At 50.9% G+C, this 14294-nt stretch overlaps 1 protein-coding gene across 1 annotated transcript in view; it reads left to right on the top strand.

Moving 5' to 3' along the window:
• The first annotated feature begins 12670 nt into the window (after positions 1-12670).
• Positions 12671-14294, top strand: part of LRRC75A (leucine rich repeat containing 75A) — a 48099-nt gene continuing 46475 nt past the window's right edge. The window contains exon 1 of the mRNA XM_050763448.1: positions 12671-12941. Within this exon, the coding sequence (XP_050619405.1) occupies positions 12696-12941 (246 nt within the window). The 5' untranslated portion in view covers positions 12671-12695. The remainder of the gene's footprint in view (positions 12942-14294) is intronic.

Here is a 14294-nt window from a genome sequence, read left to right as displayed (position 1 = left end):
GAAATAGACACCCTTTAGGAACACATATAGATAAAATACAACAGCCTAAAAATGTGGAACCAGAGAAAATGTGGGGTGGGGGTAGGATAAAGCAAGGCTGGGTATGATTTGAAGTTAAAATGTGGACAACAGGTACATTTAGATTCAATAGACTAGTCTCTAGTTTTGTGTATTTTTGACATTTTCCGTTATAAAAAAGAAAGTTTCAAATAATATGAAGAGAAAAGGAAGGAATGATGAACATCGGATTCAGGATGCAGGTATTGACATGGGGGGAGGCAGAGCAATGGGATGGCAGAGAACCCTGTGAGTCAGTGTCACTTCTTGTCAAGGATCTGGCTTGGTTCTATTTTGTTTTGCATGGTGAGTTCATGGACTCCTCTTATGTAATGGATTAAATAACCAAATTAAAGCAAGCCATGCACGGAGCAATGAAGAAATAATTAGAGAATAGAGGGGAAAAGCATGAAGGCAGCTCGCCCACAGTTCTCAGTGGCACTCAGTGGATGGGTCCCAGGATGCGTCCTTCTAGTGCTCTGTTTGCAGTGAGAGAGCTTACACCTCATGGAGACCTGGATGCCAGTTCTCCTGCCCTCCACTGGCTCTCTCTCCTGCAGAGGACATTTCTCTCGTCAGTGTTTCTGAACATTTGACAGTATGCTGTCTGCCAAAGGCCTGGGCCAAGTATCCTAGGGCCTCTAGGTTCCCGATTAAAGGCTGGGCTGGATGTTTGGGATGTCACACAGGCGTTTTCTTGTACTGTCCAGTTTTTTGGATGAAAATGTAGGGGTCTGTATTCATCCCTGGCATATGTCATTATTTAGGGACTCAGAAACATTTTACCTGGTCACCAAAGTAAGTCACCAGTGTTGGGGCCAGTCGCAGTGGCTCACACTTGTAATCCCAGCACTTGGAGAGACCAAGGCAGGCAGATCACCTGAAGTCATGAGTTCGAGACCAGGCATGGCCAACATGATGAAACCCCATCTCTACTGAAAATACAAAAATTAGCCAGGCTTGGTGGCAAACACCTGTAATCCCAGCTACTCAGGAGGCTGAGGCATGAGAATCAGTTAAACCTGGGGAATGGAGGTTGCGGGGAGCTGAGATCGTGCCACTGCACTCCAGCCTGGGTGACAGAGGGAGACTCTGTCTCAAAAAAAAAAAAAAAAAAGAAAGAAAGAAAAAGAAAAAGAAAAAAAAGAAGTCACTAGGTTTGGAAGAGCTGCCAAAAGAGAAGTGGACTCACCCGGGCACCCTAGAAAAGGGGTGGAGTGTTTCTTCTTTGAGAAGAAAATAAACTTATAAAAAAAGAAGTTATTCAATTATATATAGTGCTATAGTTTGGATGTTTGTTCCCAAAAACCTCATGTCAAAATGTATCCCCAGTTTGGGGCGTGGGGCCTAAGGGGAGGTGTTTGGGTCATGAGGACAGATGCCTCATGAATAGAGTAATTCCCTGGGGTAGTTGGGGGTGAATGAGCTCTCGCTCTATTAGTCGCTGAGAGAGCTGGTTGTTGAAAAGACCCCGCACCCCCTCCCTCTCTCTCACCTCCTCTCTTGCCATGTGATCTGCACACACCAGGTCCCTCTCACCATCTGCCATGAGTGGAAGCACCCTGAGGCCCTCACCAGATGCCTAGTCTTGAACTTTTCCAGACATCAGAATCATGAGTCAAATAAACCTTTTTTCTTTATAAGTTAATCAGTCTCAGCTGTTCCTTAAAGCAACACAAAACAGACTACGACACTTGGTAAATCATGGTAAGGAATACTATATTTGGGACCATTGCAATAGACGTAGGGACCACTGCAATAGGGTCTTGCAGTAGGGGGAGAGACTGGGTTCAACTCTGAATACAGCTGGTGCAAGTGGGAGTTTATAGCCAAGAAGCAGGGTGAGGGTCAGTGGATGGAAAATTACTAAGAGGAAACGTCAGAGGTAAGGGGGATTCTGGCTAAACCCACCTAACAGGATTCTTGCTGAAGACAGGCCAGGGTAAACCAGATGTCACCTGTGGGATGGTGGAGGCTGAGCAACCTGATCAGATAATAAGGGTGAGGGGATTCTTGCTAAACTGACTTAACAGGCTTCTTTGCTATACTGGATTTTACATGAAAGTGCACAGATGGGCCTAGGAAAAGGCTCAGGAGCCTAACTAAAGTTTGGTCAAGCAGAGAACCTTTGTCAACTAATGGACAGGGATCTCTTTGTTGTGTGAGTGTGTGGGTGTGAGAGTGTATGTGTGTGTGTGAGTGTGAATGTGTGAGAGAGTGTGACTGTGTGTGTGTGCGTGTGTGTGTGTGTATTTGGTGTCCCCTCACAGTCAGTACTTGCAGTGACACCCTAAATTCCTCTCAGTCTAAAATGGTTCTGTCCTCTTGGAGACCTTAATGAGACCTCAGCAGAGAAAAACCCTCACTTACCTCCTCCCCACACCCCAGCTCTTCTGGCTCTTCTCAAAGCATGGTCCCCAACCTTAACAGCAGCATCTGCAGCCCTGGAAACTCCTTGGAAATGCACATGCCCTGCCCTGCTGAATCTGACACTCTGGGAGTGGTGCTCAGCAGTCTGTGCCTTAACAAGCCCTCCAGGGGATTCCGATGCAGGCTGAAGTTTGAGCACCACCTAAAGCAGTGCTGCATTGTATCCCATCCCTGGATTCCTTCTTGCTTCATTACCTTTCCAGACACTATTTCACAGGTCATTGTGTCTGGGACCTACTACCACCCATCTTGCCCCTATCCTTCTATCACAAATGAATGCCCTAGGAAACCTCAGCAGGGGATCAACCTCATCCCCCATTTCTTGAGATGTCAGGAGCAGCCAGAGCAAACCTCATAGCCACAGGATGCCACTCTGAGCTCCTGTCTCCTGCCTCTGCAGAAGCTTCCCAGCTGTGGTCCATTGGCCAGCTCTCTCCACACACCCATGGCCTGCTTTTCTCTGCTGCGTTTTAGCAGGTAGCTTTTGATGTCATTGAAAAAAGAAAGTAAGACCATAAGGCCAAAACTCCTCCAATTTCTCTTCCATCTGCAAACTTGTTTGCATCTCTCCTTCTTCTTTTGTTTTTTTGTTTTTGTTTTTGTTTTTTTTTTGAGACAGAGTCTCACTCTGTCACCCAGACTGGAGTGCAGTGGCGCGATCTCGGCTCACTGCAAGCTCTGCCTCCCGGGTTCACTCCATTCTCCTGCCTCAGCCTCCGGAGTAGCTGGTACTACAGGCGTCTGCCACCACACCTGGCTAATTTTTTGTATTTCTAGTAGAGACGGGGTTTCACCGTGTTAGCCAGGATGGTCTCGATCTTCTGACCTTGTGATCCGCCTGCCTCAGCCTTCCAAAGTGCTGGGATTAAAGGCGTGAGCCACCACGCCCAGCTGAGGCCTTTTCTTCTGAATCAGTGTGAGTCTACCTGGCGCACATCAGAGACTCATCCCTCCAGCTGTACCAGGTCATCTCCCACCATGGGCCCAGGAGACTCAGGCCTCACCTGTGCTTTCTCCCTGCCCAGATTCTCTTCTAATGCTTAAAAACAAACAGCAACTATGTGACAACATTTTCAAACACATTATTTTTAGAGACAGGGTCTTGCTCTGTCACCCAGGCTGGAGCGCAATGGCGTGATCATAGCTCATCGCAACCTTGAACTCCTAGGCTCACGAAATCCTCCAGCTTCAGCCTCCCAAGTAGGTGGGACTACAGGTGCATGCCACCACACCTGGGAAATTTGTCTTTTTATTTTTTTAGAGGCGGGGTCTTGCTATGTTGCCCAGGCTGGTCTTGAACCCCTGGGCTCAAGTGATCCTCCTGCCTTGGCCTCCCAAAGTGCTGGGAATATAGGTGTGAGCCACTATGCCTGGTCTAAAATTTTTAAAAATATAAACTGAGAATCTATATTCCCTAACATAGTGCAGGCATAGTTTTGAATTCCAGCTCTCCAATGACTATCAAGGAGGCATTGGTCAAATTATTTACTTTTTCTATATTCCAGCTTCTGCCACTATAAAAAGAGGTATCATAACACCTTTTGCATGATTATTAAGAAAAGGGTGAAATATTACAAATGTAAACTTTTGTGTGTGTGTGTTTTTTTTGTTTGTTTATTTTTGAGACAGACCCTCACTCCGTCACTCAGGCTGGAGTGCAGTGGCACCATTTCGGCTCACGGCAACCTCTACCTCCCGGGTTCAAGCGATTCTCCTGCCTCAGTCTCCTGAGTAGCCAGGACTATAGGTGTGTGCCACCACGCCCAGCTAATTTTTGTATATTTAGTAGAGTTGGGGTTTCACTCTGTTAGCCAGGATGGTCTCGATCTCCTGACCTCATGATCCACCCACCTTGGCCTCCCAAAGTGCTGGGATTACAGACGTGAGCCATCGTGCCCAGCCCAAATACACATTTTTGGGGGCATTGGAGGAACAGAGTTTCGCTCTTGTTGCCCAGGCTAGAGTGCAGTGGCGCGATCTCAGCTCACTGCAACCTCCACCTTCCGGTTTCAAGCAATTCTCCTGCCTCAGCTTCCCGAGTAGCTGGGATTATAGGCACTCGCCACCATGCCTGGCTAATTTTTGTAATTTTAGAAGAGATAGGGTTTCACCACGTTGGCCACACAGGTCTTGATCTCCTGACCTCGTGATCCGCCTGCCTCGGACTCCAAAGTACTGGGATTACAGGTGTGAGCCACCGCGCCCGGCCCAAATACAAAAATTTTTTATCAAAGTGATAAGAGCTTGACATGTCGAATAAAAATATTTACTGCTTGATCCATATGTTAGATTTTTTTATTTAAATATTTATATAATATGAATGCCTAAATTTCATCAGGCATCTTATGGTTCAAATCCTCACAACATGATCAGAAACTGAAGCAAATGTTCCAAGTAAAGTCATGATGAGAATTTTTTAATTCCAGATTTGATGGTGAGAAAAGTCCAATGTTTCCATATTACAGAAATTACTTGCTTACAAGAGAATGATTATTGACAGGATAAATTCCATGATTATCTCTTGAATAAGGTGATCTCCCTTGTTAAAAAAAATGAAAACCAACAGCAACATCAGCAGCCTTCTCCGCCCTGTGCCCCTCTGGTTATCGTCCTAGTCCCAATTGAGTTTCTTGACAGAACAAGCTACAATCGCGCTCTCAACTTCTTCTTCTTCTTCTTTTTTTTTTTTAATTTTCTTGAGACAGAGTCTAGCTGTGTCGCCCAGGCTGGAGTGCAGTGGCACGATCTCAGCTCACTGCAAGCTCCGCCTCCCGGGTTCACGCCATTCTCCTGCCTCAGCCTCCCGAGTAGCTGGGACTACGCCCGCCACCACACACGGCTAATTTTTTGTATTTTTTAGTAGAGACAGGATTTCACTGTGTTAGCCACAATGGTCTCGATCTCCTGACCTCATGATCCACCCACCTCAGCCTCCCAAAGTGGTGGGATTACAGGCGTGAACCACTGTGCCTAGCCTCAACTTCTTTACCTGCCTCCCGGTCGCTCTCTCATTCCCTGGAAACTGATTTCCTGGAGTTCATCAATCAGTAGCTTCCATGTCAACAAATCCAATGGGCATTTTAGCGCTCTGTTTCATTCCATCCCTTTCATTGAGCTCCTGCCCTATACTGAGTTCCTGGCATGAAGCTCAGCCATTGGAGGTGGCCGTGGAGTTGCTTCGTTCAGCAAGTATTTATGGGACCCTTCCAGTGTGCCTGGTGCTGTGCTGTGTCAGCACTGATGGACAACAGCTCCCACTAATAACAACCTGGCCTTGAGAAACTTATAGCCATTACTGCAGAGTCTGGTGCAGGCAATGAGACTCAAAGAAGACGAGAGGGACTCCTGACTTTAGCCAGTGAGAGCGAAGGGAATCCTGGAAACCATCCCTGAGGAGGAAACACGAGTTTAGTCTAAAGGTCAAGGAGGGATTAACCAATGAGGGGAAGAAGAAGGATGCCCGGGACAGAAGCGCAGCCCGTGCAAACAAGCGGGAGAAGCACAGTACAGGATGTGCTTTCCTATTCACAGAGCCTTACAGTCACATAAGGGGATGTGGGAGCATTGGGGAAGGCTTCCTGAGGGAGGTGACATCTACACCGAGCCTTAAGGGATGGCCAGGTATCTATTAAGGAGGTGAAGGACACCCTAGGAAGGTAATGCCACATGTGCAAAGGCACAAAATATGGTGTCTTGGGAGAGTGGTAGGGAATGTGGAATGATGACTGATGTGAAGGACATAAGGACATGGTAGCACCTTGGGACAGCAATGCCATGGTATGCAGCTTGGACTGAAAGTGACAGAAATCACTGAAGTGGAGAGAGAGATTCCCTTCTATGATGATCACTACAACTGTTTCGTGGAAGATGCATCAGAGGAGGAAAGGCTGGAGGTGGGGAGACAAGTTAGAAATAAGGCTGGGGTGAAAATGACAGATCCTCAACCAAGGCAGTGGCGGTAGGAAGGGGAAGTATTTTAAACATAGGACAGCAGGGCACGGTGGCTCACGCCTGTAATCCCAGCACTTTGGGAGGCCAAGTTGGGCGGATCATGAGGTCAAGAGATTGAGACCATCCTGGCCAACATGGTAAAACCCCATCTCTACTTAAAAATACAAAAATTAGCTGGGCGTGGTAGCATGTGCCTGTAGTTCCAGCTACTCGGGAGGCTGAGGCAGGAGAATCATTTGAACCCAGGAGGCAGAGGTTGCAGTGAGCCGAAATGGTGCCACTGCACTCCAGCCTGGGTGACAGAGCAAGACTCCATCTCAAAAAAAAAAAAAAAAAAAAAAGCAGGACCAAGGCTAGGGACAGTAGCTTATGCCTATAATTCCAACACTTTTGGAGGCTGAGGCTGGTGAACCTCGTGAGCTTAGGAGTTCGACACCAGCCTAGGCAACACAGTGGAACCCTGTGTATACAAAAAATAGCCAGTCATGGTAGTGCACGGCTATAGTCCCAGCAACTCCGGAGGCTGAGGTCGGAAGATCACCTGAGTCTGGGAGGTCAAGGCTGCAGTGAGCCATGATCACGTCACTGCATTCCAGCCCGAGTAACGGGTAACGGGAGTGAGACCTTGTCTGGAAAAAAAAAAACGTAGGACCTTAACAATGCTAGCAGACCTAAGTGTGAATCTCAACACTGCCCTTTACTACCTGTGCGACCTCGGGCAAGTCATTTAACCTCTCTAGGATTCCATTTCCTCACCTGGGAAATCGGGACAATAACAAAGCCTACCTTGCAGCTGCGGAAAGGATGAATTGCCTAATATATGCAAAGAACACAACCCAAGACCGAGACACAGGAAATGCGCAGATAACGAGAGCTCCCATCCTTGGCATCATTAACTATCCTTGGTTAACCAGATGCAGGTTAAACAACGAGTGCACAGTGACTCCCGGGTTTCTGGCCTGCTGTTACTAAAAGTGGAGACAGCAGTGGGTAGATTGGGAGGGAGGCCTGGAAGAGGATGAGCTCATTTGTTGAGCATGAAGTGCCCACTATTGGAAGAGATGATCCTCCATGGGTCCCCTGCACTCTCACACATCTTGCTGTGTATGCCAAGATTGCAAGACCCTGACCATTTTTAACCTGGGCCACTTCTCAGTGCTGTGTTTATAGCGAGCTGCCTTGAGGGATGAGGTACCGTCTCCCTGGAGGAGGAGGAGCAGGCTTGCTTACTCCTCCCTGCATAAGCAGCTCCAGGCTCAGTGTTCCTCAGCTAGGATGCTAACCAACTGCCTGTGGAGCAACCATCTGGGGCCCCCCACATTGCCCCGTGAGACTTGGAGGCAAATATGCTGATGCACATGCTTCTTGCTGTGCTCTGAGTAACAAAGTCCTATGTTTCTGACCCCGGAGTGTCATGTCTTCTGTCAGCATCCATGAATCAATGACAGGTTAATTTATTAGCTTATAAGTTGGAAAGAGTCATCAGTGTGTACTGGCAAGTAAAGCCAGGATTACAAATAATATCACCAGCAGAACATGTTGGTACGTGCCTATAGTGCCAGAAACACGGGTGGCTGAAACAGGAGTGTCCTTGAGCCCAGGAGTTCAAGGCTACAGTGAGCTATGATTGCACCACTGCACTCCAGCCTGGGTGACAGAGTGAAACCCTGTCTTAAATAAATAGATGGATGGATAGATAGATAGATAGATAGATAGATAGATAGATAGATAGATAGATAGATAGATAGATAGATAGATAGCATTGCCTAGGAAGAGATACGGGGTAGTACCCTGGGCAATGGCAACAAGTAAAGAATGAGGGTAAGAAAAGGAGCTCCCAGGAGAACTCAAGAAGGAAACCTAGAGGAGAGTAGTTCCTTGCAAGCCAAGGGAGTAGAGTTTCAATCAAAAGAGTAGGCAACAGGATCAGATGCTGCTTAAAAGTCAAGTAAGACGAAGACTGAATGTGGCCACTGAGTTTAGCAACTAGGTCATTTATTTAGCCGTTGCTAAAGGCTAAAAGCAAGAGACATTTTAGTGACATGGTGTGGCCAGAAGCCAAACTGAGGTGGGTGAGGAATGAATGGAGGTAAAGAAAGAATGACAATAGGCTGGGTGTGGTGACTCACACCTGTAATCCCAGCACTTTGGGGGGCCAAGGCCGGAGGATTGCTTGAGGCCAGGAGTTCAAGACCAGCCTGGGCAACATGGTAAAATTGTCTCCACAAAAAAATTACAAAAGTTAGCTAGCCATGGTGGCGTGCACCTGTGATCCTAGCTACTTGGGAGACTGAAGTGGGAGGCTAGCTTGAGCCCAGGAGGTCAAGGTTGCGGTGAACTGTGATGGTGCCACTGCACTCCAGCCTGGGCATCAGGGCAAGACCCTGTCTCAAAAAAAAAGAAAGAAGGGAGGGAGGAAGACAGAGAGAGAGAGAAAAAAAAAAGGGATGAAGGAAGGAAGGAAAGAAGGAAGAAAAATGGAAGGAAGGAAGGAAGGAAGGAAGGAAGGAAGGAAGGAAGGAAGGAAGGAAGGGAGGGAGGGGGAGGGAGGAATGATAATAACTAAAAACCTTAGCTGAAAAGGAAGAATAAAGATAGGGCACTGGTGACTGAAGCAGGCAGAGGCAAATGAAATTTTTCAAATAGATGGAAGAGACTTGAGTAGAGCATATCTTGAGGAGAACAAACCAGAAAAGAGGAAAGGTCACAGTAAAAAAATTAAGAGCAAGGGGAGGAGGATAGAATCAGGTCTCTGAAAAAGAGGAGAGGGCTAATATTTAGATCCCAAGTGACGGGCTGGTCTGGGCCCTCACCCACTGAAATGGCATTTGCCCCAACCACACACCCTCAAGCAGACCAACAGGCTATCTAGGTTGTGTGGTCCATCTCCAGGTGGGTAGAGCTCACTGTCTGCAGGGAGGGGCCTGGTCAGTAGGTTTCCTTGGTGGTCACTCTTTCTGGCGGTCCTGCAGACCAGCGATGAGAGACACCTAAGTATTTTTCAAGCTGGGTTATCTGAAGATGCCAGCAGGTGTATTCTGTATACAAAGGGTTCAGGTAAGTTTGGAAAGTGCTGTCCAAGCCCTGCAAAGCCAGCTTGTAGGAAGGCTGAGTGTTCTCTGCTGGCAGAGATGGACATTTGGGAGTGGGGTGGCCAAAAGGAAGAGAAAGCCTGCAGGAGAGATGCCAGGACTCATACTCAAGGTACTCAGGGATAATGGAGAAGACACCCATGGAAAACCCGTGATCACAGAGCAGGAAGAGGAACTCTCATTTGCAGAGCACCTCTACTCTGCTTGAAGTTTATATATTGACAAAGACTCTTTGCTTGGCCAAACTTTAGTCAGGCTCCCAAACCTTCTCCTAGAGCCTCTGTGCACTCCCATGTAAAATCCAGTTTTAGCAAAGAACCCTGTTAAGCCAGTTTAGCAAGAACCCTCCATCTTGTATATCTGATCATCTTCAATATCTGATTAGGTTTATCATTCCCCACCCTCCCCCAGGTGATGTCTGGTCACCTGGCCTGTCTAAAGCAAGAATTCTGCTAGGTTGGTGTTGTGAGTGGCACAAGGTCAGAAATAATCAGGTTCATGCACATGTGTGTCTTTCTACAACGTCCGGCTTTTATTGATGCTATTTCAGTCATAAAAGCCACAAGCTACCTGGAGTTCTCAAGGAGGCAAATTCTCCTTCGTATTCCCCCATTCACTTGGTAATAAGAGCTACGGGCACACAGGCCCAAGTCACTCCACAAGTCAGTCAATACTGCAAACCATACATGGTAGTATACTTAATCAATATATCAATGTTATAGATTACACATTCCACATCAAAGTAACATTTCACGTCAAAAGAAAAGGGGATAGGGAAGAAGGGGTTAACAATACAGTCCAAGGAGAGTGACTTGGACAAGAAGAGACTCCTGGCCTGATCCAAACAGTCCTCAATGTCTTGCAAGGAAGAGTCTTTGATGTCCACAGAGTGTGAGCAAGATGGGGTCTAGCCAGACGGTCATCTCCAGTTGCTGAAGGTCCTGCTCTTTTTATGGCCAGAGTCCTCTGGTGAGGACTGATAGTAAAGAGTGTGCCTGTTTATGTCCTTATCTGGTGGGGTGTAGTCTTTATTGATTAGGCGAACATCTGGTTCCCGTTGGCATAGGGCTTTTTCAAATGTAAAATGAACCCTTTTCCTAAGATGGAGTTACTTATGTCAAGGGTGCTCTATACACCCTGTTTAGCCAGAATCCCCCTGAGTCCTGATGTTTCCCTTAGTAAATTTCTATCCACTGACCCTCACCCTGCTCCTTGGCAATGAATTCCCACTTGTCCATGCTATAATTGGAGTTGAGCTCGATCTCTCTTTCCCCGCAACTGCAAAATCTCATTGCAGCGGTCCCTACACCTATGGTAATGGTCCTGAATAAAGTCTTCCTTACAATACTTTAACTCATGTCATTAAAGAATTTTTTCCTCTAGCAGTGTCCACCGATTTTACTCTCCCAATTCTTGGCAGTGTTATTATCCCAGCCTGACAGAGAAAGAAGCAGGACTCAAGAAGCTGAAGCCGGCCAGGCGCGGTAGCTCACACCTGTAATCCCAGCACTTTGGGAGGCCGAGGCGGGCGGATCACCTGAGGTCAGGAGTTCAAGATCAGCCTCAACATGGAGAAAAACCGTCTCTATTAAAAATACAAAACTAGCCGGGTGTGGTGGTGCATGCCTGTAATCCCAGCTACTCGGGAGGCTGAGGCAGAATTGCTTGAACCTGGGAGACGGAGGTTGTGGTGAGTGGAGATCGTGCCACTGCACTCCAGCTTGGGCAACAAGAGCAAAACTCCGTCTCAAGAAAAAAAAAAAAAAAAAAGAATAAGCTGAAGACTCGCCTGATACTCAGGGCTAAGTAGTGGGGCTCGGCTTCCTGTGATTTGGGATCCAGCCTCCTGCCCCTACAGCCCATGTGCCCTTACACCCTCAAGCAACACCCAGGGCTGGGGTCAGAGGCGACCTTGCACAATTGCTCTGCCCTGCGCAGGGACCAGGGCGGCCTGTGGTCTGCAACAGAGAAGCTCCCCCACGTGCCTTCGCCTTCACTCTGGCATGCCCTGGCAACACCGTGAGATCCCAGGGCTCTGATCCCTTACAGGCTGGGCCTGGCAGAGGCACGGGGAGGAAGGTGGGCCAGCAGGGGTGTGCCGCTGGGCCAACTCGCAGACTTGCGTTTGCTTTGTTGTACCAGGACTATCCCAAGGCCCATTCTCCAGGGCCGTGAGAGTGAGAGCAAGAGAACACAGGAGTTCACACCTCTCCGGTCCAGATGCTTTGAGAGCATGATAGAAGCAACACGCCCTCTCCATGAAAGGGCACGCACACAACACATAAGTTCGCACACAGTTTCCAGGTTCGCGCACCAACCATCACCACTACAGCGCCCTGCAAGCAGGCCGGGTCTCAAAGGAGCGTGCATGGGAATCACCCAAGATGCTGGCTAAAAAGGCGGATCCCAGCACCAAGGTGATTATCATTCAGTAGGTCTCGGGGGAGGCCTGGGAGCCTGTGTTTTTAATCAGCGCCTCCCGATTTGGGCGTTAAGGCTCAGCGGAACCCATCTTGAGAAACCCGACTCGGCCTGAGAGAGCCCCCCAACACACATACCCCCATGCGCCAAACTTTCCCCATTTCGCCCGACGCACCGGACGCCTCCCGCGGGCCTCACTCGGGCTCGTGGTGGTGGAAGCGTCGGGGGATCCCGGTGGGCACCGAAAGCGACGACCCATGGGGCCTGCCCGTTCCCCTCGCCCCCACGCCACGGCCCCGGGAAGCGCAGCGCTGCCGCCAGCAGGAGGCGCGACTGCCAGGAGGACGCAGGCAGGGAGCGCCTGGCGGTCCCCCGCCCGGAGCCGCGGGGCGGGAAGGAGCCGGAGCGCTGGGGGAGGGAGGCGCGCGGCGCCGCGGAGCTCGGGCGCGGAGGCGGGGGGGGGGAGGGGGCCGGGGGCGGGGCGGGCCGGGCCGGGCCGGGGCGGGGCCGGCGGGCAGGCAGGCAGCGAGCGCCCGGGGAGCGCGCCCGGGTAGCCAAGAGGGAGGAGCGCGGGGAGCGCCGACAGCCGCCCGCCCGCCCGCCCCCGCGCCGCCCGCGCGCAACAGTTCCCCCAAAGTTGCAGCCCGGGAGGCGGGCGCGCACGGGCGGCCGAGGGGCGGGCGGTTGGCGGGGACGCGGCCTCGCGGCCCAGCGCAGAGAGTCCCGGCGGGCGGCGGCGGCAGCATGGGCACCCGGCAGACCAAGGGCAGCCTGGCGGAGAGAGCCAGCCCCGGCGCTGCGCCGGGCCCCCGCCGCGAACGGCCCGACTTCTGGGCGTCGCTGCTGCTGCGCGCCGGGGACAAGGCGGGGCGCGCGGGCGCGGGGCTGCCCCCCTACCACCGGCGCGTCGGCATGGTCCAGGAGCTGCTGCGGATGGTGCGCCAGGGCCGGCGGGAGGAGGCGGGGACACTGCTGCAGCACCTGCGCCAGGTGAGCGCGGGGAGGGGGCGCGGGGGGCGCGCCGGGCCAGGGGGCGCGCCACCCCTAACCGAGGAAGCTGGGGGCACCGAGGGGCACCGCCCAAAGACCCCTTCCGCGGGGATGGAGCACTGTCTGGCAGCAGGTGCCTCGGCGCTCCCGCTGAATTTGGGGCCTCAGGGCAGGGTGGAGGAAGGCTGGCCGGTGAGGCCCGCCAAAGGGGACCTGTTGGCATAAGGTCCCCACTGCTCTCCTCCACAGGCAGAGAAGAAGGCTGGTCTCCGGGGATAGTCGGTGGGCGGGGAAGCCGGGATGCCTGCCTGATCTGGGCCAGGGCTCTTTTCTTCCGGTCTGCCCACTGGCAGTCACTCCCTGTCGAGGGTCCTCAAGGAATGCGGTTATCAGTTGGACCTGGCTTGGCTTCCCGAGAGCCAGTCCAGGGACACAGCCCTGGGGCCAATGAGATTCCAGTCCCTAGGTCCTTCACTCTCCTGGGAGGCATCCTGGATTGTAGTTCAAGGAGACTGTTTCCTCTCCCCTGACTAACTTTGGCAGATCCTCAACCATGAGCCCCTGTGGAAAGCTGTAGAGACAGGAGAGCTGGATTTGGTGTCCTGCGTGACCACCTGGCCAGCAAGAACTTCAGGAGGCTGCCAGGACTCTGTCCTTAGCCTGTGCCTGCCCCACTGGCTAGGGACAGATGTTGCAGAATTGGCCAGTGCTTTGGGGCTGCCCTGGGGCTAATGCTGTCACTCACCTCTCTGTGGCTTGTTTTCCTTTCTCAGTTTCTTTGGTGGGGAGAGGAGCATGGCCCATGCCATGCATTTTGTTGAGTGTAAGTCAGGCAGGGGAGTGCAAAGCTGCTCTCCTGCATCACCAAACAGCTTGTCTTGGCCTGGCTTTGGGGGGTAGACAATCCAGGCCCCATATTCTTGCTAGACTGACCCCATTAGAGGTAGAGTCTACCGTGGATGGCAGAGGGAAAATCTCAGGTGACCTTTCTGAGGTTTTCCAGTCACCGATGAAAGAGGCTGTAGGAGCACCTTCCTGGGAGGAGCTTCCAAAATCTAATCAGACCCACATCCCTCCTGGGTTCTGCAGCTCTCTCCCCCACCTTTGTATCTGGTGCGCTCTTACCCTAAAGTATGTGTCCCCAAGCTGCGCACTGCGCAGGGAGAGGCAAGCAGAGACGTGGCGACTTGGGAAGATGTGAGACTTCTGCTCCTGCCTCTGCTTTTCCCAACAACCTCCAGAATGATGCCCAAGACGCTGCCAGATCCCCATGTGCCTTCTCTGAGTTCAGTCATCAAAGAAAGATGACATTATGCACCACTTAACTTTAGCAGTGTGTATTTCTTTGTCTTT

This window comes from Macaca thibetana, chromosome 16 (genome assembly GCF_024542745.1).
Source record: "Macaca thibetana thibetana isolate TM-01 chromosome 16, ASM2454274v1, whole genome shotgun sequence".
In the NCBI taxonomy this organism is placed as follows: Eukaryota; Metazoa; Chordata; class Mammalia; order Primates; family Cercopithecidae; genus Macaca; species Macaca thibetana.
The sequence above is the reverse complement of the archived record's forward strand: the minus strand, read 5'-3'. Positions and strand labels throughout refer to the sequence as shown.